The sequence below is a fragment of the Berghia stephanieae genome, chromosome 4, assembly GCF_034508935.2.
Source record: "Berghia stephanieae isolate SIO BIC M18660-M18661 chromosome 4, UCSD_Bste_1.3, whole genome shotgun sequence".
NCBI lineage: Eukaryota > Metazoa > Mollusca > Gastropoda > Nudibranchia > Aeolidiidae > Berghia > Berghia stephanieae.
In genome coordinates, this window is record NC_088363.1 from 15,158,047 (window position 1) to 15,185,045 (window position 26,999).

Below are 26,999 nucleotides of genomic sequence, written 5' to 3' on the forward strand. Positions count from 1 at the left end.
TTGCCATCCGCGTTTGTGAGTTGTTCTCACTAAACTGTATTAACCAGACTATAAAAGTTCATGGTTACACAGAGCTTGTGTGTTCGTCCGTTATACTTCCGGATGGCAATGTTGTGAACTCCTTGACCAAGCGCATTCTATCTATAGATAGAATGCGCTTGGCCAAGGAGTTCACAACATTGCCATCCGGAAGTATAACGGGCCAACACACAAACTCTGTGTAACCATGAACTTTGATAGTCTGGTTAATACAGTTTAGTGAGAACAACTCACAAACGCGGATGGCAAAAACAATAACAAAGGCCTGAGTGACGTCATCTGCATACTATCTATACATTTGATGTGTATTTGTATTTAACCAGTTGTCTATCACACTCTGGAATGTAACGTATTTAAAAATTTGACCAGAAATATCGTCCTTCAAATAGATATCGATCGGTTTAAATGACCCTTATATTGGCAAAAAGTTCTCAAACTTAGGACTTCCCTATGTCATCCTTAAAGTCCCAGGTTTGAGAGGGTTTTTTTTTTGTTTGTTGCCAAGATGGGGGTCATTTAAAACGATCGATATTTGAAAGACGAGATTTCTGGTCAAATTTTTAAAAACGTGTTTTTTCCAGAGCCCGGCAGTCAGTCAGCTTGTTAAGAATGTGTTTGTGTGAGGGTGTGAGTGAATGAGTGAGCGTGTGTGTGTGTGTGTGTGTGTGTGTTCAGACACTTGTTCGTGTGTTATCTAGATCTGATCGGGGACCGTGCTCTTTTTCTTTGTATATTTTTATGGTCGTTATCTGTCGTCCTTCAACGCAGTGTACTCGTTCCCTCCAGTCAATTTGTTTCTTCGCTTTCAATGGAGTATTTATTGACGTCAGTCGGCTCTTTGTCTTTGTTTTTAGCCAGCCATGTTTATGAGTAGTTCTCACTTAATTATATTAATCAGACTATAAACGTTTAAAGTTACACATAGTGTGTGTGTGTGTGTGTGTGTGTGTTGTTACGTTATATCAGGCTAACGAATGTTGTGAGTAATTTAACTAAGTGCATAGCTTCAATATTATTATGGGTGTTATCAGTCCACCATCACACTGATAACTCGTTTCCCTCCATTTAGTTTGTGTTTCTTCTTTTTGTATGGAGTAAAAGCTTGTGTTTCTTCTTTTTGTATGGACTTCTTTTTGTATGGAGTAAAAGTTTGTGTTTCTTCTTTTTGTATGGAGTAAAAGTTTGTGTTTCTTCTTTTTGTATGGAGTAAAAGTTTGTGTTTCTTCTTTTTGTATGGAGTAAAAGTTTGTGTTTCTTCTTTTTGGATGGAGTAAAAGTTTGTGTTTCTTCTTTTTGTATGGAGTAAAAGTTTGTGTTTCTTCTTTTTGGATGGAGTAAAAGTTTGTGTTTCTTCTTTTTGTATGGAGTAAAAGTTTGTGTTTCTTCTTTTTGTATGGAGTAAAAGTTTGGTGATATTGTTTTTAAGGTCAATGAATCTGTTTGGTATTGTGAAGTGCTCATGGATTCTACTTATTTTATAAGAATATCTAGATATTAACTGTTTAAAAACTTCTTTTCGTGTTTTTATGAGTGATCTGTAATCACATACTTTTCGCATTACACTCACACACACACACACACACACACACACACACACACACAAGGATAGCTATCTGTTGAATGAACTCGAAAGGATAAGTAGATCAACTCAAAATTTATGATTCGAGTATGGGATAAAATTTGAAATCAATTTATATTGTCTTAAAAGACAATTCATTTTTTTGACTTCGTAATAGAATTCCACGAAGCTTTTTTTCGGGCACGGGGAGATATTTTCTGCATTGCATAACTTATATATTTTGCTAACTTATCGTATTCCCCATGTGACTACTGACTTAAGGCCTTTCGCTTCCTAATCATCCGATCGGGACGCCTCGGATGCCTCTCTAATCATCTGTGTCATTTCCTTCCACAGTTCACGGTCTTTTGCTGTGGATGCTAAGTACATAAGGTCTTCCTTTGATTTTAATTCTTTGTTATTTTGAAGGCGTTTTAGGTCTCGATTGAGGACAGTATAAATTGACGTGGGTGGTCTACCTTGACATTTCTTGTGTCCAGATGGGGTGAAAAACGTATTCATGTTTTTATCAGCCATATTAAGAGCGGAAATTGGTTTATATAAATTTGAAGAAATTGATTATACTCTAAATAATGAGAGGAACCACTAACTGGCATCGATTCAATGCAAGTACTCCAACCTCATTGTTTTACTCGATAACCGGAAAGTTGAAACACAACTCGCGTGATAAAAATGATGCCGTCTGTTTTCGATGAGAAATTTGACGATACAAAATACAAAATGTCTTATCAACCTCATAATGTATCGAACCATATTCACGTTCATTGTAAACACCGTGCAAGATTTGGTGACGATTTGTCTAGTGGTTTCGGAGCCTTAGTGTTACAAAAATCCAATTTGCCAAATATATATATATATATATAATATATATATATATATATATATATATATATATATATATATATATATATAAAATCGTGTTTGATACAAATATGGTACGAATAGTGCTCGACATGTAACAATGGAGCGAATTATTATTTAACTATTTACCACAATGTTGGAGTCAATCTACATCAACATCGATGTTTCAGGCCTTTTCAGTCATCGTCAGGACTGTGTGTTACATGAGTTTGGTTTGTTGTCTGTTGTTGTTTGTTCAACAATATCCACTAAACTGTTGAACAAACAACCACAGACAACAAACCAAACTCATGTAACACACAGTCCTGACGATGGCTAATTAGGTCTGAAACATCGATGTAGACTGACTCCAACATTGTGGTAAATATTAAAATTATATATATATATATATATATATATATATATATATATATATATATATATATATATATATATATATATATATATTACTTCCTTCTTCACGTATATTTTTTATGTTTTGATTAAGGGTGCCAATACAGGTGTTCTTATCATCGGAACTGTTGGAAAATATGCCATAATCACTCAAGTTGGAAGATTACGAGTGTAATTTAGGCCAGGCCCACTAAAACATGAAGATATTGCTCCATTCATTTTGATAACACGACGTAACGTAAAGCTGTTGGGATTTTTACAGTCAAACTTTCAAATCTTTATTATATTCTCATTCTAGTTTTTGGTATAGAAGGAACGAAATTTACGTCACTCAGATCATAGTTATTATTTTTAGACGGCTAAGCCTGTTATTGGTAAGTTCTCGCAAATTATACCAATCAGACAATTCAAACTATGCGTTTAGGTAAATGCTCACAACATCCACTAGCCGGATTAACGTACCAACAAACAAATCTATGTGTAACTTTGATTGTTTATAGTCTAATTGATATAATTTAGTGAGAACTAATCACCAAAATGACTGTCTAAAATTTAAAAAAAACAATAGCAAAATAGTTGAGTGACGTCAACTTCGTTCATTCTAAAAATGTTTAAGGTTAGACACAGCGTTGTCTGTTGTTATGTTCAATTCTGCTGGCGGATGTTATGAGTATTTTACCTAAACGCATAACATCAATTGGAGTAATGATTTTCTTATCTTTTTTAAAATAAAAGAGTGACATTTTACATGGATTATGCAATTTACAGAGAGAATTTTGTGAATATTTTACCTAAACGCATAGCATCAACTGAAGTAAGGATTTTAGTATCTTTTCTTTAAAAAGAGTGACATTTTACAATGGATTACACAATTTACAGAGACAATGTGAACAATCGCCAGCAATCCACGAGCACCAGTGTTTTGAATTTTGATGACGTCAAGTAAGTAGAACTGATAAATTCGTTTGTAGAGAATAAATAAAGATATATAATAAAAATAAATAAATAAAATTCCCTTTATTCAACCGTAGCCATCGTTAACTTATAATATAGCCTGACACTAGAACCCTCAAGGACTTATAGCTTGACGTCATTTTTAATTGTTTGGTTTTTTTTTCACCGCCTAGTGAGTTGTCGTTAGTAGAGCTCAAGGAAACAAGTGATCCCATTGGTTGAACTATTGAATACAATTTATGATTTGCTTTCTTTCGGGGCCAAAGACTTGTCTTTTGACGTCATTTTTTTTTGGTCGGTGCCAGGCTATGAATTTACAATGGCGACGATTCAACCCACAGGGGAACGTTGTCTCTAGGGTCTATTCCAGTGGAAGATTGGAATAACCCAAGCTTCAGCCGCAGTGCAGCGCCTCAAATTGAGCTAGTGTGAGGTGACTTGCTGAAGGCCGCACCGCGCAGCGGCAGGTGATTGAACTCGGTACCGTTTGGGTACGAAGCAAAAAGCTCACCGCTGAGCCACGCTGTCCCTATAGCAGATGACGTCACACAGCCTTTTTTAAAATTGTTTCATAACAAGATCAGCTGGATCAATAGCTCTCGTTACATTCTCTCATTCAGGCCATAAACGCTTAAATTGAGTTTTAACTTGAGATTTTTTATATATCCACTTAAAGTGCGCAAAGCGCTTTACAAGGGCCAGCAGCAACACTTAACATATAGGACGTGACATTACGCCTGTTAGGGGAAATTACAATTTTTTCGGACAAAGACAATGCTGTTAACGGCCAAGTATTCATTTCACACCTGAGTACGGTGAGAGAATGTGAGTAAAGAGTCTTTTCCAAGGACTTAACTATGCAACGAGCGAGACTCGAACCCAGGGCCTTCCGATCCGAACGAGAATGTCATACCACAAGACCATATAGCCGCACGAGTAAGTTTAAGTTTACTTACAGTTTTGTTGAAGGGCTTGTATCATTGGGTTGTTTATTTGTCATCGGACCCAAGTCTTTGGAATGATGTTAAACAATCCTTTAAAATTAAGGGACGAGCTATCATGTAAAAAAGATGCGTTGAAATGCATTGCATTATTTCTGACACTGAGTAGCATGGATTTCCAACTTTAAATTTTACCATTATGATAGTAGGGGGTAGGGGGAAGAGGGCACGTTAGATCTGTTGGTGGAGCACTCGCTTCATACGCAAAGCGATCGTGATCGATCCCGGGTGCAGTCGAGTTTTTTTGGGGGGTTTTTTTGCGGGCAGTGATTGGGTAGCTGAGTGTGTTAGAGATAATTATAATAATGATAATAATAATAATAATAATAATAATAATAATAATAATAATAATAATAATAATAATAATAATAATAATAATTAATAATAATAATAATAATAATAATAATAATAATAATAATAATAATAATAATAATAATAATAATAATAATAATAATGCTAATAATAATAATAATACTAATAATAATAATAATAATAATAATAATAATAATAATAATAATAATAATAATAATAATAATAATAATAATAATAATAATAATAATAAATAATAATAATAATAATAATAATAATAATAATAATAATAATAATAATAATAATAATAATAATAATAATAAATAATAATAATAATAATAATAAAAATAATGATAATAATAATAATAATAATAATAATAATCAATAATAAATAATAATAATAATAATAATAATTAATAATAATAATAATAAATAATATAATATATATATTATCGACACTATATAGGGCATTTTTATCATTATATAGATCTACATTGAACTCGCGCATCCTATCTGAAGGATAATAGGTAATTGGTATTGCTCGTTTTACGCCATAGAAACCGGGACATGGGCCTAATGGCTCTGAATGACTATTTTTAATAAAAAAAATTATAATATTCTTTATAATATAGTAATAATAATAATAATAATAATATATATATATATATATATATATATATATATATATATATATATATATATATATATATATATATATATATATATAATAAAATTATAGTATTCTATTCTTTCAGGATTTCGTCCAATTCCAGGAGATCCACACGCCACCAACAGTTTTTACACGGCCTGTTGTTCGTCTTCTTCCTTCTCATCTTGCTTTTCATGATTCTTTTTGTTGTTTTCTATGTTAAATATGAAGGCAAAGGCTATAGCGGGCAAACAGGTAATTTCACATATCTATTTATTTTGTTTGTTTGTATCTTATCATATTTTTTCATTGTTTGATTTTAAAATATATTCGAATTGTGAACTTTTATGTCCGCTTAATGTGCGGTTATGTGGTCTAGTGGTATGACACTCGCCTTTGGATCGGAAGGTCCCGGGTTCGAATCCAGTTCTGAGCGGCGCATAGTTGAGTCCTTTGAAAAGGTTCTTTACTCGCATTTTTTTTACCGTGCTCAGATGTAAAATGAGGACATGGCAGTTGACAGCATTTTCTCTGTCGGAAAAAAAATAATTTAATCTCGCCTAACAGGCGCCATGTCTCGTACTACATGTTAAGTGCTACTGTTGGCCAAGGACCCCACTGTAAAGCGCATTGAACAAACGTAGTGGATATTGCACTATATAAAAGCTCAATTTTAATGCACGTTTTACGGTGATTCTAAGCCAAGAAGAATGCAGAATACATTCCAGATTTATATCTTTAAAATTTGCCTCGGATAGACGCAGTAAAAATCTATATAAAGAAATTCTAAAAAAAATTAACAGATTAAAATCAAGTAACCCTTTAATTACCAACTAAATTTGACCTTAAAATTGAGCTTTATATAGCGCAATATCCACTAAATGGTCAACAGCAACATTTAACATGTAGGATGGGACTTGCCGCCTGTTAGGCGATATTACAATTTTTCGGACAAAGACAACGCTGTTAACGGCCAGGTACTCATTTTACACCTGAGTACGGTGAGAGAAAGTGAGTAAAGAGCCTTTTCCAAGGACTCAACTATGCGCCGAGCGCGAGGCTCGAACCCAGGACCTTCCAATCTGAAAGCGAGTGTCATACCACAAGACCACATAGCATCAAAAGTACATGAAAATCGTCACATTCATTACGTTACAACCAACATTTTTCTCATTCTGATTTGTTTTGTACGACGTGCACTTATTTGCAGGTCTGAGAACCCAATTGGCTCGTTGATTCTGACAAAGCTGCAAGTATTTAGATGTAGAGAGGGGTGGATGCTTCATGAAGCCTGGGATCGTAAAAATAGTAACGAAAATGCGAAAACGGAAAGGCTTCCAATGGGATCGGGAACAGTACAGACAATGGACGTTTCGGGTACAAACCTGTCGTCGATAAAACAATAAATAAACAACGAAACGTTGAGAATAAATAAAACAAAAATTTGCGAGAATTGTAGCCTTTATATACTCAACAAAAGATGAAGTGAGTAGAAGTGCCTGAAGACAATAGAGAATAAAAATTTTCGCGGCGGTGATGGGGGTTTGAACCCGCGACCTTACTGGCTCGACAACTCCGCCTGGTCGGGGAGAGAGTGGCTCTACCGTACGAGCTATCCACGATCCCGTTTATATACTCGTGTGGTTGGAGTATGAATAAAACGTTAGAGCGCGGTGTCGGTCCAACTGGCGATACAATTCTCGCAAAATTTTGTTTTATTTATTTGTTTTCAATGTTCCTTTGTTCTTTGTTTTTTTTGGTGATGGGTTTGTACCCGAAACGTCCATTGTCTGTGCTGTTCCCATACAAAGCTTTTCCAAGTATTCTGAAAGCTATTCGTGCGGCTATGTGGTCTAGTGGTATGACACTCGCTTTCGGATTGGAAGGTCCTGGGTTCGAGCCTCGCTCGGCGCATAGTTGAGGCCTTAGAAAAGGCTCTCTACTCACATTCCCTCACCGTGCTCCGGTGTAAAATGAGTACCTGGTTGTTAACAGCGTTGACTCTGTCGGAAAAAAAATTGTATTATCGCCTAACATGCGTCAGTCTAGTTCTACATGTTACGTGCTGCTGTTGGACAGGGACCCTTTGTGAAGAGTTCTGAGCACGTTCAGTAGATATTGAGCTATAAAAAAAGCTCAAGAAAGCTCAAAGAAATCTTTGTAACACTATCCCACATTGATTCGTTTTGGATGTATGAATAAACGTTATCTCTATACACAATCGTGACTGGACTTCGTATTACTTCATTGATAGTCTAATGGTGACCATGTTTGTACGACTAAGTGGTCTTGTGGTATGTCACTCGCCTTTACGGATCTGGATCGGAAGGTCCAGGGTTCGAGTCCCGTTTTTTGGGGGGGATGGCGCATAGTTGTGTCCTTGGGAATGATTATTTACTCACATTCTCTCACTGGATTCAGGTATAAAATGAGTACCTGGTCGTTAACAACGTTGAATCTGACGGAAAAATTTGTGATATTGCCTAATAGGCGTCATGTTTTGTCCAAATGTTAAGTGTTGCTGTTGGCTAGGGACCCCTTGTCAAGCGCTTTGAGCACGTCTAGTGGAATTCGGGCTATATAATAGCTCTATTTTTTTTTAAAGTTTTTTTTTATTTGGGGGGGAGGAGAGGTTTGGGGGTGGGGGTGGTGAGTGGGGGGGGGGGGGGTTCAATCCCCATTACGGGCAGTATTTTTCACACTATTCTCAATATTTTATTTACAGTGTGCACAACTCCAGGATGTATACATACAGGTTGGTATTCAGTTATTCTGCATTATGTTGCGTGGTATTGAAAATATTAAAAACACACTATGGAACCTCGGTATAACAGTGATGGTGGGACCAGCTTAAAATCCCTGTTATAACCGAGTCTTGTTATATTATTCGAAGTCCAAGAGAAATAACCCAAATGGTTTGAAATGCCAATACATTCTGTGTTATGAATATTTCAAAATATATTTAATTTAATACGTTTTTTTCTTCCGATGCTTCATTTTAATTAATGAACAAAAATGAGTTTAGCAGCTTTGAAAAAGAACAATATACCAAACAAGTCAGATTTTGGACTCAACACCCCAAATAATTGTTGCTTTTTTGTTGGCTAAAGAAGAGTTTTGAGCCCGAAACATTTCGTGTTTTCTAATTTGTTCTTTTTGCGAAGCTTTCATATTCACTTTTGTCCATTACTCTTTACAGTCCAAAGCTTCTAGCAGCTTAGTGTCCCTTTCATTTAGATTCTAGATGGACTGACATGACCTTGACTCTTGCTCGATGCACCCAAATCAACGTGTACATAGTTGCAGGTTTGATAATCGGACACAATTATCGGCCTATTTTTTAAACGTTGTTGTAATGGAGAATATTTTGATCTGGTTAGAAAGTATTTCCATTGCAACAATGATCCCATAACAATTAATTTAGATTATCAGACCTGCGAATAAACACACGTTGACCTAAATAAATCAATTTTTATTTCTTACTAAATTTCGTTTTGTATATGAATTTTTAGCCAAAAAAATAGAGTTTTTAATGTTGGAATGAATAGTAAGGTTTATTCAGATACTGCTTATTATCTTCGTGAAAGAAAGTTATATTCTAACTTAACACACCTTCCAGATAAGAACGTTTTACTTCAGTGAGGCTAAGGTCGGTAGTTTATTTTCTGTACGCCCAGCCAAGAAAACAATAGAAAAGTCTTGTAAAAGCATACAGCCAAGCCTATATGGAGCCAAAGATTATTATCCTATAAAACGGTATAAACACAGTCGAATCGATAAGGCCGGTGAATCGATAGGGAAAACCCGATGTTATTCTGCAATAAAACAAAAAAGAAACAAAACAATGAATATAACAGCTTCAATAAAGAACACCATACCAAACACGGAACATTTCGGACTCAAAACCAGAAACATAATTGTTTGACTATGATTTTAGTGCTTAACAATATTAAAATCTAAAAAAAAAACCACAACTCTGCTTTAATATGGAAAAAAGGGCGTAAGCCCCAAAGTAAACAAAAATGAGCTATAGGGAATGAGATTAGCGGAAGAGTAGCGTCCCTTGATTGGACGTCACCCATAGTCTGTGACGCCGGTGCCGCGAGGACGAGAGACGCATGCGCACAACCAACATGACGTTCTCTCTCTAATAACTTTTCCGCCGGTGACGTCACATACTATGGGTGACGTCCAACCAAGGGACGCTACTCTTCCGCTAATCTCATTCCCTATTTAGTATGGAAATTCCTCGTTTCACTACGCACAACACGATCTGGGCCATGTAGTAATGTGAAATATTATATCACCAACAAAAATACAAAATCTCGAAATCGAAACGTAAAACATATCCGTAAAATTTCGAACACATTTCCAACCATAACTCCAAAAAAACTAACTCCATCGCGCTTACGTCTCCTCTTAACATAAGACGACAGAATTGTACGAAGTTATTTTTAGAATTCATCTGGCCGTGTCTTTCGCTTTTTTCCTCAGCATCCATGGTATTAGACAAGATTGACCAAGAGGCGGACCCATGTCAGGACTTCTCCCAGTACGCCTGTGGCAAGTATTACAAAAACACCGTTATTCCAGATAGTGAGCACTACGTCAGCATGTTCAGCAAGCTTTTCAACAAGAACATGGACACGGTCAGGTGTGAGTAGATGCATATTATTATACCTTTACATGTCGCCTTTGGTCACCCACACTTTTTACAGGGGGGGGGGGGGGGAAATGCACCATCGTCATGATCTTATGATCGTACTATAGTTATAAAAAGAAATATAATAGAATTCCCTTTATTCATCGCAAAGAGGAAATTTGTCTCTTAGGTTTATTCCAAGGGAAGACTGGAATAACCCAGGCGTCAGCCGCAGTGCAGCGTCGCAAATTGAGCTAGGGCGAGGTGACTTGCTCAAGGCCACACAGCGCAGCGGCGGATGATCTAACTCGATACCTTCCGGGTATGAAGCAAAGACCGTACCGCTGAGCCACGTTGCCCCTTTATTATCATTCTTCTTCTCCAACAATTGGTCGACACATTTTTAGTTTATATTAAGGACAGTTAATACATGAAACAGTTTAAAAATCATAACCAAAGAATCAAAAAGAGTGAATCATTTCAAACATTTAACTGATAGGAAGCTCCATAACATAAAATATGAATCTGATGAATAAGTTATTTTTATTGATGTACTGTTACAGATGTCAATGATGATCATAGTTATTGTATTATCTGGGAATTTTTATCCGAACCTTTCAGTTTTTTCAAAGGATATTTAAAGGCCTTTGATCTAAGCAACCCTTTCTATCAACGTGCCTATATTTGCAGGTCTGATCACCGGACCCGATTATGGGCTCGTTTTAATATTGTTGCATTGGACAATATTTTGCGTTGGTTTGAGAATATTTCCATTTTAGCAATAAGAATATAATAATTTGAGTTATCAGACCTGTAAATAAGTGCAAGTTGCTTTCTATGATGTGTTATGATACGTTATGTTATAGCCAATATTTTCCAATTTATTCCAAAGTGATTTTACAAGAAAAGAGCAAGCCGCATGAGATGAATTACGTCACCAAAATGAAACAGTTTTATAAGTTGTGTATGGACACGGGTAAGATTTTCTTGTGGTCCTGGGGGGAAACACGTTGTTTGTAAACATTAGAGCATTTAAAATACTAGAGCATATATATATATATATATATATATATTATATATATATATATATATATATATATATATGAGTGTGTGGGTATGTAGTACGAAAGTGCTCGATAATGGTGGTAGAGCTAATATAAAATATATAAAATATATAAGTAGTATATAATATAGAAGAGAGAGAGAGAGAGAGAGAGAGAGAGAGAGAGAGAGAGAGAGAGAGAGAGAGAGAGAGAGAGAGGACAGTAGCCACTAAACGTGCTCAAAGCGCTTTACAAGACTCATTAGAAACATGCCGAACAATTCCTCCCTGAGGCTGGGATACGCGGACGACTGGGCACTCGTTACTCAAAGTAAAGTGTGGACCCGTCTCGATAGCGTACTCAGCGAGGACGTCACCAGACTCAAAGCCTACTTCGACAAGTGGTACCTGAAGATGAGCTCTTCGAAAACCGTGGCCACCGCATTTCACCTATGCAGTGGCTGGCATACCCATAAACTGGACGTCCTCGTCGCAGACCAGCTTCTCCCATATGAGCCGCATCGGAAATACCTGGGGCACTGGCGGTCGGTCTATTGAGCAAAGTTGTTTTGTGCCGCCCTATAATTTTCAAATTTAGCAGATACTGCTTTTTGTCTCAATTTTTGCCTATGCTGATTTTCGTTCACACTCGCGCATCTCTCCTGTCTCACTTGCCATGATTGGTACCTGTAACTACTGTACGAAGGTTGTGCGTCATCACGGACGGCTCTCTTTTTCTTGTTGCCCCACGCGAGGCGAGATGACGTGCGACAATGAGCTGAGGGTGGGGTATGGGGGCTACCATGAGCCAAAAAGTCAACAGGCCGCCCAAGCATTTTATATAAAAGACTTGTTTTCTTCTGTTTAAAACCACGGCTATCCACTTCCCACCAGAAACAACGGATACTCTTGACTGCTAAAATAACTAGGTCAGGCCGGCAAATTTAATTTTGCACACCTTGAGGCCTGACTTGGGAGAAATCAAAACCATATCAATTTTATCATTGAAAGAACAGGTTTGTTGTAATCAAACCATACGGATGAAGAAAATTACAATAAATATAGATCTTATGCTATTCGTTTTTCTCAAATGGATGTTAATCATCAATAAGAATATTACACAAATCATTCACCGAGTAGAGCCCCATGATGCTATAAATAAGATTCCAAGTCCATTATCCCGAGACACACAGCAGTTCAATTTGTAGTTATTAGTTATGTTATTGTCTTTGGAGTAGATAAGAAGTGCATTGAGGTTGGATTTTCTATTCCTTCTATTAATGACTGTTATCACAGTTGATATTCGAAGGAAGAAATTTATATGGCAGTCTAATTGCTGTTGTCATATTGTTCTTTTTAAAAAATGATATTCACAAATCACAATGAACAGACGTGTATCGCAATCCATACCGAAACAACAATGAAAGGATCCATAGACTTCAATGATCGGATGTTATACAATTTTTTCTGTAGAGGAAAATCGACAAATGGCCCTCTTTTACATAATATATGCCCGTCGTAAATGCCACTTATGTGAGTATATCTCTTCAAAATTCAAACCACACATGACCCCCCCCCCCCCCATTTTATTTTTATACACAATATACACACATTCTAAAAAAATACACCCACTAGAACATTGATATTGAGCAATTTCCGCTAAGTGAGCTCAAGACACTTAAAAAGGGCTCCTAAGCCAAAAGCAACGTGAAGACGAGACATATGCCTGTTGGGCGAGATAACATTTTCCTCCAACAAAATCAACACTGCTTCTGGTCAGGTACCTACTCATTTTACACCTGAGTACAGTGAGATAATGTTTTCGATCCATGCCGCCTTAAACAAACAGCCAGCAACCGCCCCTGACCTGGGGTAACGCTGGACAACAGCCTCACCAATCGGGTGCATCTCGAATGAGTTGCCCGGAAGATAGAGAAACGCAACAGTCTTCTGGGAAGCTGGGTGGATCAACTTGGGGTGCTCATCAAGCGCTCCTGAGGACGTCCGCCTTGGCACTATGCTATTCCGTCGAGTATTGCGCTCCAGTGTGGTAAAGTCCTTCCTTGATTTCAAAGATGTCTAATTCTAAAACCGTTATAGATAACCACATCTGGTTTTCACCATCTTCTTAGTAAAAGTCATACATTTATGCCTATTGGTCATCGACTTTCATTACATCACCAAAGTTAGTAAAATGAAGATGAACTTTAAAAAAACAAATATTGTCCTCTCCTTCTATATCGGGATCACAACATTGCGACAACTTTCTCTTTGTGAAGTGTAATTGCATGGAACACAATCGCCAAAAGTAGGTCAACAACGTTTCATAGCCCAGTTTGGCAGACTATTAAAAGGCATGAAAACTGTTTTTAAAAAACAAACAAACAAACGGGTTTTCAAATTTTGCTGAGGCACAAAGTGAATGTTTGCACAAAAATTATGACCCATCTTTCTTTAGTGTGAAAACGATTACAGTAAATGTCTATTTAAATATGCTAGAATTGTATGCTGCATCCCATCTTCATGATTATCAGCCATGGAATTTTTCAGTAAGAGGGTGTTGGAAACAGGTCGTTCGCGGATTCTAAACGTCACGTTTCCAGACGGACGGATTAGGAAAATGGATTACATTCTATACGGTTCCATGAGTTGTATAAAAGGGGTTTGCTTTCACTAAGAAGTGCAAAGTTCCAGTGAAATATGTTGCTTAATGTCCATACTAAACTGGGTCACCGGATATTTATCCGTATGGCTTTTTCCTATGGGACTACGTCAGAGACATCGTTTATTCAGCTCCCATACCAGATGTTTGCACGTCTGTCAAGAAAAGAGAGCTGTTATTGAATTCAAAATACATGGAAAGAACTCGAAAAAGATTAAATTTGCTCATTGGTAACCATAGCAACCTTACTTAGGCGCATTGAGTAGAAGATAATGGTAAACCAAATGTAAAGCATTTACGCATTCATAAGTCCATGTTTAAAGTATTGTTTTTTCTGTATTAGATGTTACTAAACTGGGAAAGACTTTATGGACACCCTGTGTATATTATAGTAAGTAATCTGTTCTATTTTTGTTACAGATACAATTGAGAGAATTGGCCTCGCAGCTTATCGGAATTCTGATTATATCAATGAATGGCCAACGTTGAACACATCTTGGAATTCCGCAACCTTTGACCTTAACGACGTCACTGCCAAATACGAGGGTGTTTTTACGGAAAAGAATAACCTTTTCAACTACCGCATCGGCCCAGATCTCCTTGACTCCAATAAAAACGTTCTCAAAGTAAGAAAGTTATATAAAATGTGGATGAAATCCAGAAAAAAATATAAGAGCGGGCACTCCCATCAATAATAATGAGAAATATATGGCATGGAGAAGTGCCAAATGAAATCAGAGAATAGAAAAATCGCGTTGTGCTGTCAGGGCCAAACTCGGATCCAATTGAGACGGCGCCCTCCGCCTGGTTGAGAGAGACGTGTCAGTTGGATCCCGGAATTGGCTTCGACACCGCGATATCTTTTTATTCTCTGTTTTCATCTGGCACTTCACCATATCCTATATTACGTCATCATAAAAATGGATAGTGGCTTTTGAAGAGCATCTTGTAAATGTAATGAACATTCTGAAAGTAAATTGAAATATATTTTTTAAGGGGGCGGGGCGATCCCGATAGTTCAGTTGGTAGAGCACTAGCTTTGCACGCAAAGGAACCAAGATCGATCCCGGATCTAGATTTTTTCCTCTCTCCCACTCCCCTTGTCCACGTAACAGTTATTGGGTTGCTGGGTCTGTTAAATCTGCCGGAAAGTATATTGGCTATTTCCGTTTCACGTTATTGAAACAAAGATGTACTCCGACTCCTTGGTCTTATAGCTCTTAAGGAATACTTTTAAAAGAAGAAAGAATGAGTTATATAGGAGGCTCAGTGAAAAGTTGAGAAGATGATTCGTGGCTGTTAGGCTGGACCAAAAAATACAATCTGTTCCACATTGTATAAAATCTTACGTTTAACCGATCGACTGCCATACTCTGGAAAGACATGCGTTTAAAAATTTGGCCAGAAAACTTGTCCTTCAAATATCGATCGATTTTAAGGACCCCCATCTTGACATAAAATTCCAAACCTGACACTTCTCGAATTCCCATGTGTGAGAGATTTTGCCAAGGTGATGGTCATTTAAATCGATCGATGTTTGAATGACGAGTTTTCGGGCCAAATTTTCAAATTGGAAATTTTTCCAGAATACAGCAATTAACTGGTTCAGGCAAAGTTCAACAAAATAACCTTTCATTACTTTGTCCACAGATAGCTCAACCAGACTTGTGTCTTAGCGTCATCAGAATGAGGTCTTCACCCCACAACGACAGCTCTCTCCTGGCTTGCCAGCAATATTACATAGATGTGGCCTTGACCTTGGGTGCTGACGCTGATACTGCAAGGAAAGACGCCAAAGAGTTTATTGATTTTGAGATTGGCTTGGCTCAGGTGATGGGATGTTTTTGTTTATTAATCAAATTCCTTGCTTTCTGACTAACATATCATCTTCGCGCGAATAAGAAACAGATGTACAGGAAAACGAGGAGGAGGAGGAGTGGGGAAGAGGAGGAGAGAAGAAGAAGAAGGAGAAGAAGGAGAAGAAGAAGAAGAAGAAGAAGAAGAAGAAGAAGAAGAAGAAGAAGAAGAAGAAGAAGAAGAAGGAGAAGGAGAAGGAGAAGGAGAAGAAGAAGAAGAAGAAGAAGAAGAAGAAGAAGAAGAAGAAGAAGAAGGAGAAGTGTGCTTGAGTGCACATACATGTCTTCAAATAATATCCCAAGGGCATCTTCTGATCTGAAAAAGTGTGTATGAAACAGAGTCAGACAAAGCTGTCGAGACAGCTTGATATTTTGATATTTTAAAAAAATTGTATTATTCTTTCTTGATTTGACTGGCACTGTTTCATACTCACAGATTTTTGTCTTACACCTGTGCCTGGTCCCTAATTTTTCCAAGTGCATCACCGGTTACAACAAAACCTCCACAATGTCTGCACCATGTCTGAGCATTAATGTTGGTTTTGCAGATCTTAGAGGAGAGTGTCAATTGGGAGTGAGCGCTTTTTTCTTCCTTGCTTTTACTGATGATGATGATGATGATGATGATGATGATGATGATGATGATGATGATGATGATGATGATGATGAGACCCCGTAGCATTGCTGCACTTGACCACACAATAAAATGATAACGTTTCCTGTTCTTTGTGATTTATTTAACAGATCTCTTCTCCTCCAGACCAGTTGTCAAACAGTTCGATGACGATAGAGAAGATGTCCAAACTTTACCCACCAGTAAGTGAAACTGACACAAATGCACATATGCCAACGTGTACATATATGCAGGTCTGATAACCGAACTCACTTACGGGCTTAGTTTAACATTGTTGTAAAAGACAATATTTTGAGTCATTATTTTTAGATTGCCTTTACAACAATGAGCCCATAAGGAATTTGGTTATCAGACTTACAACTAAGTGAACGTCGGCATTAGTATATTGAGAGATAAAAAGTCTGAAAAAGTGTGTAAGAAAAATAAAGAGAGAAAATTTTTTTTATTAAAAGAACGTATGTCATTCTGGGTATTTAAGTAATGTATTTATGTTTTATCATTTTATTTTGTTTTTTGTATTGTTTTTTGTTGCTGGCTGAAGAAGGGTTTTTGAGCCCGAAACGTTTGGTTTGTGGTATTTTGTTGTTGTTTGTTTGAGGATTTTTTAAAAGCTGTTATATTCACTTTTGTTCATTACTTTCTACAATCCATAATTCCTAGCTACATTGTATTACTAAAGCCGTGTACGGCTATGTGGTCATGCTGTAGGTCCTGGGTTCGAGCCTTGCTCGACTCATAGTCGAGACCTTGGAAAATACTCTTTATTCACATTCTCTCACCGTAAAACCAAAGCTAGAGGTGCCTAAATGAGCCAATAAAATGGAGATTAAAAAAATAAAGTGAGTAGATGTGACTCATTTAAAAGGGAACAACACAAAACAAACAACATTTCGGCCCTTGGCCTTCGTCAGGAGACAGTAAACACAAACACAAATATGTAAATTTACAAAATATCACATTTTGTCAAATGTGGAAATAAAGTTAATGTGAGGAAAGGGCGTCAAGTGTGGATGCAAGAACTCAGCCCGTTAACAGCGTTGTCTTAGTTGAAAAAAATGTAATATCGCCTAACGGGCGTCATGTGTCGTTCTATATATTACTAGTTACAGTTGGTCAGGGACCCTTTGTAAAGAGCTTGGAGCACGTTTAGTGGATATTGCGCATTATAAAAGCTCACGTTTTTTATATACGTTTCTTAAACATTCTCCTAAATTCCAATCGCTATCAGATAGACTGGCATCGGGCGATCCAAGCCATCTTCAACAATGCCGGGATGTCCATCGACAAGAACATGACAGTCGTTATAGAGTCTCCGTCATACTTTACGTCTCTTGGGTCCATTCTTAAGTCAACACCAAACAGGTAAACACTTGCGTATTTATTTGCAGGTCTAACTGATAACCTAGACTGTTGTCGGCTCATTGTGACCTATGTAGTGGTCAATCGTAGCATTATTGTTGTATGGTCAGATAAATAATTTTCAAGAAAGTAATATCCTTTAATAGACAATTTGTTGTTATAATCTAATTAACGTTAAAATTGTGGGCTCGTTGTGTTGTTAAGGAAATACACACAATCCAACGCAAAATGTCATGGGATTCTTTCACGGCTTTAGAATGCGACTATCTGGTATAGTGGTTGGACTCTTGCCTTCGGATCGGAAGGTCCTTGATTTGACAACCGCTCTGACCGGCGCAAACGCATAGTTGAGTCACTGGAAAAGTCTTTTTACTCACATTCTCTCACCGTGCTCAAGTGTAAAATCAGTTACTACTGGCTGTTAACAGCGTTGTCTCTGTCCTCAAAGATTGTAACATCGCCTAACAGGCGTCATGTCTCGTCCTACTTGGTAGTGTCGCTGTTGGCTAGGGATACTTGTAAGCGTGTTTAGGAGACATAGCTCTATCTAGATTAGATGCTCCATGATGTTTTACGCTGTCGTACATTGAAAATAAAGCAATAAAATGTTAAAAATTTGGCAAAAACTCGTCCTTCGAAGATCGATTGATTAAAATGACTCAAATTATGAAAAAAACTCTTTTTCAAAGAAGTCCCAGGGTTAAAACATTTTTGCCAAGATGAGTGATACTAAGCTGCTAGAGGCTGTAGACTCAAAAAAGGAATACACATATCAAAGATGAGGGTCATTTAAATCGATCGATATTTGAAGGACGAGTTTTCTGGCCAAATTTTTAACTACGAGATTTTCAAGAATACTTACTGTAGTTAAGTGATTAAACAAATGGTTTAAATCATAACGATATTTTGATAAAACGTTTTACTCATGAAAATTTCATCACTTGTCTTGTATTTTAGAGTTCTCCAAAACAGATATGCTTTCGATTATGCTGTGAGTGTGTTGCAAGACTTGACGCAATCAATAAGGGACGCTTCTCTTAAGCTGGAAAAGGTTGTTAACATTTTGACAAGTTTTGAGTAAACTCGATTTGATAACACAAAATGTAGTGAGCTAATATGTGACCCATCGTCTCAAAACGGTATTATGTCGGAATGAACCAGATGCTTAAATGCCGAAGTAAATGTTAAACTGGTCAAAATTATAAATTGTTGGCATTAGCACCCTAAAATATGGAATCCATTCGCTTCAATAAAACATACAAACTCAACACAAGTCTGATATTTCTGGCTATAAATTCAGTTTTCAACATCTTAACTAATCCGACTTAATTGTTTTGAGGCGAAGGGTCACATATATACTGTTTGAGAGAGAGAGAGAGAGAGAGAGAGAGAGAGAGAGAGAGTATGTGTGTGTATTTATATGAGTGTATGTGTGTGTGTGTGTGTGTGTGTGCGTATGAGAGAGAGATTGCGGCTAAGTGGTCTAGTGGTATGACACTCACTCTCAGACCGAAATGTCCTGGGTTCGAGTCCCGATCTAAGTAACGCATAGTTGAGTCATTTAAAAAGGCTCTTTACTCACATTCTCTCACGTACTCGAGTGTTAGAAAGAGTACCTGGCCGTTAACAGCTTTGTCTCTGTCCAAGAAAAATGTAATATCGCCTAATAGGCGTCATGTCTCGTCCTACATGATAAGTGTTGCTGTTTGCTATAGATCCCTTGAACGCGCTATATAAAGGCTCAAGTAAATGCGCATGTCTTTTCTTACTTACGCGATCCCCAGTAGGACTCGAACCAGGGACATACGGTTCCGAAGACGAGTGTCTTACAATGAATGAGACCACCACAGAGTAGACAATAGTTGTCCCTCGTTGTGTAGCTTTTGATTTATTGTAATGTATTTGCGATTCACAGTTTTGAAAAGCATGTATGTATGAGTTGCATTGTACATTAGTACGGCACCTATATGGTGCTATGCTACTCAGCATAAAAGTGTCACGGTCACAGGGAATTCACATATTGGGAGCAAGCACGTCTGTTCCTGGCTAGAGTCACAACTTCGTCAATGGGCATAGAATCCAGCCCATGTAGTAGAGTGCCTGCTGGTCTAGTTGTCGAGCTCCTCAAGTAGGCAATAAAAGTTCGACGCAGGAGAAAAGCATAAAGATTCGTTAGACTAGCTAAATGATTTAATCAAAATGCCTGTAATCTACGTGCTCATATTTTCAGATCTGGTAGTCGAGCGCAATTATGGGCTTAATTTAACAATATTGTAATGGACAATAATTTGTGTTGGTTTCAGAGTATTTTCATTGCAACAATGAGGCCATTAACAGTTTGAGTTATCAGACCTGCTAATACGTGCACGTTACGCCGCCTGTAATAAATGAACCCCCAAAAAAATTGTTTTGACACGTACGGCTATGTGGTCTAGTGGTATGACACTCGCTTTCGGATCGGAAGGTCCTGGGTTCGAGCCTCGCTCGGTGCATTGTTGAGTCCTTGGAAAAGACTCTTTACTCACATTCTCTCACCGTACTTAGGTGTAAAATAAGTACCTGGCCGTTAACGGCGTTGTTTTGTCCGAAAAAGTGTAATATCGCCTAGCAGGCCGCATGTCCCGTCCTACATGTTAAGTGTTGCTGTTGACCAGGGACCCCTTGTAAAGCGCTTTGAGCACATTTAGTGGATATTGCGCTATATAAAAGCTCAATTCAATTGAATTCAATATTTATTAATCCTTTTTCAAGATTACAAGAGGCATTACCAACCTTGATCCTCGATGGAAGCAGTGTGTGAGTGAAGTCAAGGGTGTCTTCGCAGCTGGGCTTTCCAAACAATTTGTCTCCAGGACGTTTTCAGAGCGGTCTAAAAGATATGTAAGAATATTATTGTCGTACTCTGGAAAAACCCAAATTTAAAAAATTGGCCAGAAAACTCGTCCTTCAAATATCGATCGATTTAAATGACCCTCATCTTGGCAAAAACTCAAACTGGGACTTCGCGAAGTCCAGTTTGAGAGTTTTTGCCAAGATGAGGTCATTAATCGATCGATATTTGAAGGACGATTTCTGGCCACATTTCAAATAAGGATTTTCATATCGGCAGATACGTTTAGTATGTGACCTATCATGTTAAACATCTAAGCAAGCGAGATCTATTTGAATTCCTGAATATTTAATGAACACAAAATGTATGATTGGGAGTCCGGATAGCCCAGCTTCACACGCAAAGGAACCATCGTCATCTTGTACTATCATCCAATGAAAACGCTTCTTTTCTTACTAATGGAGGCCCCGATAGGTCAGTTGGTTAAGCACACGCTTCACATACAAAGGGGGCCAAGATCGATTGTGATGCAGTTGATTTTTTAAAAATTTGGACCCCCTTCCCGGCTATCCACCCATCAGTGACTGGATATCTGGTTCTCGTGGAAAGTACATTGCGATAGACTAAAATCCTAAGCAAAGGGTAGAACGCAATTTGTTATTGTCCGCTTCACGCGATATAAACTGGGATAAAGGTCCAGCTCCGGGGGACCTATGGCTCTGAAGAACTCCCTTTTTTTCTATCAATGAGAAATCATACTCGATTCTACCATATCTCTCATTCTTTATGTTTTACAACAAATTGCTTATATATCTTTGATAGGTCTAATTTATTTTTTAACTTGAGCATTTGTAGAGCGCAATATCCACTAAACGTGCTCAAAGCGCTTTACAAGAGGTCCCAAACCAACAGCAACGCTTAACTTGTAGAACAAGACTTGATCGACGCCTGTGAGGCGACATCACAATTATTTTCGGACATAGATAATGCTTTTGACGGCCAGGTACTCATGTTACTCCTGAGTACGGTGATAGAATGTGGGTAAAGAGTATTTTTCCAAGGACTCCACTATGCGTCGCTCAGAGCGAGACTCGAACCTTGACCTTACAATCTGAATGTGAATGTCATACCATAAGACCACCTAGCCGTCCTAGAGCAACACATATTCAAACGTTTGATTGAATTAGTCTCATCTTGTAAATGGGTGGGTCCCTGACCTCCCATAGTGGGCAGGGAGGCACTTACTGTGTTTTCTATCTCTCTATACTGCATTTGTTTTCCAACATGCGTTCTGTCTTTGTCTTTGAATGAGAGTACTTGCTTTTGTCCTGGCCCTGACCGGATTTCCTGGCTTGAAGGGAAACAATGAAATGTATGTTAGTTTTTGGAGATGGTATTTTATCCTCGTAAATCAGCTCTCTGTTATGCATTGCATTATTTTTTTCATTTACATATAAAATGAATTGTAAATATTTGAGTGCGTTCCTCTTGCTGGAGACCTGTGCTTGTGTCTGGATGAGACTTTTATGTGATTTCAAAATAAGTACACTGATAATGTGCTCTTGAAACCTGCATTTGTTCCCTATTTGAACCCTTCCCCTTTGTTTTAATGTTTCTCGTGTACTTTCAATTGTAAGTAAATCTATAATTTTTTTTACTATCATATTGTCTTCATTTTTACTTGCGCTGAAATGACATAAATGTGTCGCATGCGCCGAAAAAGCAATAAAAAACAAACAAACTTTACTTGTAATGATAAAATGCTTTTTTCACAGTTGGAAAACATGTTGAGCCTGGTGAAGTCTTCCTTCCGACAACAACTTGAAAATGCTGCTTGGATGGAACAGGAGACAAAGTCTGCCGCCTTCAGAAAGGTAACAAAAATACGATTTGAACCACGTAATATTTTGTGAACGTTACCTAACCCTTTCCTTACCACCCATAGGAACATCGTTACTTTCGTTACGATGCAACCGACAATTTTCTCATTCTGATTTCTCGTGTACATCACATAATCTAAAGAAATGCTTTGATTACAGCTATAAATACTAAACACTGTGCTGTAGACCTCATTTTGCTGAACAACATTCTGTATAGAATGCACTATTTACTTTTTTTATTTTATTAGAAAAAGTCTATTTTTTTGTGTCGGTTGTGTGTGAATTTCGGGGAAAACTCTAAAAATAGGTGGTAAGGAGAAAGTTAAAAAGGTTTACCCCTTTATGTTTTAACTACGACATCTGAATTAAAATCTTACAAATAAAACACCAAACTCTCTAAAATTACGTTCACATTATTATGAGGAAAGATGTGTGAAATAAATTTAAACTGTTTAAAATTGTATTGGAAGAGGAGTGAGTAGTTCGAATGAGTAATTTTTGTGTTTTGTGTTTGTAAGTGTTTGTGCATGTGCTTGTATGTGAATGTTTTGTTGTTTCCTCTCTCTCTCTCTCTCTCTCTCTCTCTCTCTCTCTCTCTCTCTCTCTCTCTCTTTCTCTCTCTCTCTCACACACACACACTCTCTCTCTCCCTCTCTCTCTCTCTCTCTCCCTCTCTCTCCCTCTCTCTCTCTGTTTATGTGTGTGTGTGTGTGTGTGTGTGTGTGTGTGTGTATGTACATCAACACGTTTACATGTATTATTCGTGAAACTTTGTATCTATTCAATCTTCAGCTGGACGCTCTAAAACACAAGATAGGATTTCCTGACTCTAACTTTGACGATGACTACATAGACAGACTGTATTCAAACGTGAGTCTGTTCTATCGGTGTTTGTGTTATACACACATCTGTATCATTATCAAACAGCAACGTTCTCGTTGTTGTGCTCATGTTGGGGCAATAATATTGTTTCTAATGATGATGATGATGATGATGATGATGATGATGATGATGATGATGATGATGATGATGATGATGATGATAACAATAGCATGAATACTAAATGGAATTGTACATGTGATATTTTCCCTAGGATAAATATTTTTGATCGAGATGTGTATTTTAAAAATTTTCCTAAGGTTAAATTCATTTATTTCATAACGCCATAATATGTCGAAATATTATACAAATAAAAGCAGTGTTAAATTGTAATCCAATTGCAAAGCACGGGGAAAGAAAAGGTGAAGTCATATTCTTAATTTTTTCAATTGAAATTTAAATCTATAGGACAAAATTTGAAGAAATGGACTTGTATTCTTAATTAATATTTTATAATTTATAAGATGCTACGATTATCTACTATGATCTACTATGATCTAAAAATAGTAACCAATATAACTCCTCTGATTGATAATTTAACCACTTAACTGCCGTATTGAACAATTTGGCCAACAAACTGATCTCTCAAACCTGGGACTTCGCGACGTCCTAGGTTTGAGAGTTTTATTTTTGCCAATATGAGGGTCATTTAAATCGAACGACATTTGAAGGTCTTGAGGATAGGTACGCGTCAAAGGGAGCAGATCAAAGTAAAAGATCAGGAACTCGAAGATATAGACACTTTCTGCTATCTCGGAAGTATAATTGACAAGGATGGAGGCACGGAAGCAGAGGTGAAAGCACGAATAGGAAAGGCACAGGCTGCATTCACATCTTTGAACAGAGTTTGGAGAACTAAAGATATCTCCCTTCAACTAAAGCTAAGACTTTTCAACTCAAACGTGAAGTCTGTCCTACTGTATGGATGTGAAACTTGGAACGCATCACAGGCATGTATAAGGAGGGTACAGATTTTTGTAAACAGGTGCATGCGTAAGCTACTCAGAATAAAATGGATGGATAGAATAAAAAATGAAGAAGTATGGAAAAGAACACAGCAGAAACCAGTAGGAGAGGATATAGGAAGAAGACGATGGAGGTGGATTGGACACACGCTTAGAAAGAATGACTCAACTATAACAAAGAAAGTATTGGACTGGAACCCTCAGGGCAGAAGATCAAGGGGAAGGCCACGAGGAACATGGAGAAGAATTAAAGAAGCTGATATACAGAGAAGTGGTAAGACCTGGAATGAGATAAAAAAGTTGGCTCAGGATAGAGAAGGATGGAAACTGTTTGTCTGTGGCCTATACCCTGACCCAGGGTGAAAAAGGCAATGATGATGATGATGACATTTGAAGGATGAGTTTTTAATATACGTGTCTTTCCAGAGAGCGGCAGTTGACTGGATGCCAATGACCAACTGGATTCAATAGTCTGATGTCATGTCGCCCAGCAACGGCGGCCATCGTGGTTCTAAACAAAGAAAATCTGTACTTTTTTATTCTTCATGCTGGCTAGAACTTTTCATGTCTTGTTATCAGAATGTTCAAAAGTCAAAACATGATCAGATTTTTAATGTTTTTTTTCCTCTGGATACGCTTTTATGCTCATCGGAGAAATATTTCATAAGGGCGTCCGCCATTGTTCCGAAAGTTTAGAGCCAGTTACTAAGTTACCATGCGTCATTACGAGGGAAGTGACGTTACGACTGTTGAAGCGTATTCGGGTCACTTAGACCAGCAGCCAAATGGCCACTGTTTAACATCTTTATATTATGATATATCCCGATATTGAAATAATCTGACCGATGTATTTTTACTAAAGTGTGGGGACGGGTGAAATCTATCAAGCGATGTGGATCTTACCATATTTTGTTTAATGTGGAGAGCACTCATTTGGGAGCTGGTTTTAGTTACCCCGACTTTTTTTTAATGAGCTTTTATATAGTGCAATCTCCACTAAAGGTGCTAAAAGCGCTTTACAAGGGGTCCCTGGCCAATAGCAACATTTAACATGTAGGACAGGACATGACGCCTTTTGGCGAATTTACTAAAAAAATTTTCGGACAGAGACAACGCTGTTAACGGCCAGGTACTCTTTTTACACCTGAGTAAAGTGGGATATTGGGAGTAAAGAGCCTTTTCCAAGGACTCAACTATGCGCTGAGTGAGGCTCGAACCCAGGACCTTCCGATCCGAAAGCGAGTGTAATACTACAAGACCACATAGCCGCACAAGGTTAGTCATCTCAACTGGCCTTAGTTACCCCATTCCACGATACATATGTTCTCCCAGAAGGTAACTCTGCCCATTTCCCTTGGCGGTCTTTATTTAGATGACGATATTCAAGGGCCGATTCGATCAGACCAGTCTGGAGCTCAGGCGTCAACAGTGGATTCAACGTCTTCTAACTTTAACAAGGAAGGTAGATAACTCAAAGTAAGATAATATAATCCATTGTACCCCTAATAAGGTAGCGTACCTTTGAGTAAGGGAATTATATAATAAAGGTAGATAACTCAATGTAAAATTATATCTAATACACTTTTGCAAGAGTAGCTTACCTTGAGTAGCACATTGAACTATTGAGGATAGATGGCTCGAAGTAGATAAATTATTTATAGTGCACTCTTGTATGAGTAGCGTATCTTAGTACAATAAAGACATAGTGAAGGTAGATAACGTTATTGTACTCTTGCACGAGTCGCGCACTTTGAGTAGCTTAATGAAATATTGAAGAAAGATAATTCCATTTTAGATATCTTCTAGTGCACTCTTGCATGGGCTAAAGTACCTTGAGAAACATAATGAAATAATGAAGGTAGATAACTCCATGTACGATCATATTTAATCTACTCATGCATGTGGTAGCGTACCTTGGGTAACATAATGACATAGAGAAGATAGATGAAGATTATATTATCCAATGTACTTTTGCACGATCACTGTACCTTGAGTGGCATAATGAAATAGCAAAAGTAGATATATCTAACTACAGGTTCATGTAAGATAACATTCTGCCGTTGTTTTTAAAAACACAGTATATGCAATGTTAACCAAATAGCACATACTGTGTTCTTTAATAAAACGGCAGTAAATATAGATAGTATGCGCTTTGCTAAGAAGCTCATAACATTGCCATCCGGAAGTATAACGGACCAACACACAAAATTGTGTATATCCATGAACATTTATAGTCAGGTTAATACAGTTCAGTGAGCATTACTCATAAACGCGGATGGCAAAAAAGAATAACAAAGACCGGAGTGACGTCATCTTCGAACTATCTATACATAGGATGAGGTAGCGCACCTTGTGTAACATAATAAAATAGTGAAGGTAAATAAATTCATTAAGATTATATTTAATCTACTCTTACTTGTGGTAGATTACCTTGAGCAAAGCCATAAAATGTGCATTTTTTCCTT

The 26,999-nt window shown here is 37.4% G+C and overlaps 1 protein-coding gene across 2 annotated transcripts in view; it reads left to right on the top strand.

Moving 5' to 3' along the window:
- Positions 1 to 814: 814 nt before the first annotated feature.
- Positions 815 to 26,999, top strand: part of LOC144971933 (neprilysin-1-like) — a 39,686-nt gene continuing 13,501 nt past the window's right edge. For both annotated transcript variants that reach the window (XM_078913011.1, XM_078913010.1), the window contains exons 1-15: positions 815 to 864; positions 3,608 to 3,814; positions 5,892 to 6,040; positions 8,511 to 8,540; positions 10,280 to 10,441; positions 11,320 to 11,403; positions 14,552 to 14,757; positions 15,782 to 15,961; positions 16,732 to 16,803; positions 17,850 to 17,983; positions 18,938 to 19,031; positions 20,732 to 20,860; positions 22,586 to 22,684; positions 23,483 to 23,560; positions 25,907 to 26,010. In XM_078913011.1, coding sequence (XP_078769137.1) covers positions 3,732 to 3,814; positions 5,892 to 6,040; positions 8,511 to 8,540; positions 10,280 to 10,441; positions 11,320 to 11,403; positions 14,552 to 14,757; positions 15,782 to 15,961; positions 16,732 to 16,803; positions 17,850 to 17,983; positions 18,938 to 19,031; positions 20,732 to 20,860; positions 22,586 to 22,684; positions 23,483 to 23,560; positions 25,907 to 26,010 — 1,604 coding nt within the window. In that variant the 5' untranslated portion in view covers positions 815 to 864; positions 3,608 to 3,731. The remainder of the gene's footprint in view (positions 865 to 3,607; positions 3,815 to 5,891; positions 6,041 to 8,510; positions 8,541 to 10,279; positions 10,442 to 11,319; positions 11,404 to 14,551; positions 14,758 to 15,781; positions 15,962 to 16,731; positions 16,804 to 17,849; positions 17,984 to 18,937; positions 19,032 to 20,731; positions 20,861 to 22,585; positions 22,685 to 23,482; positions 23,561 to 25,906; positions 26,011 to 26,999) is intronic.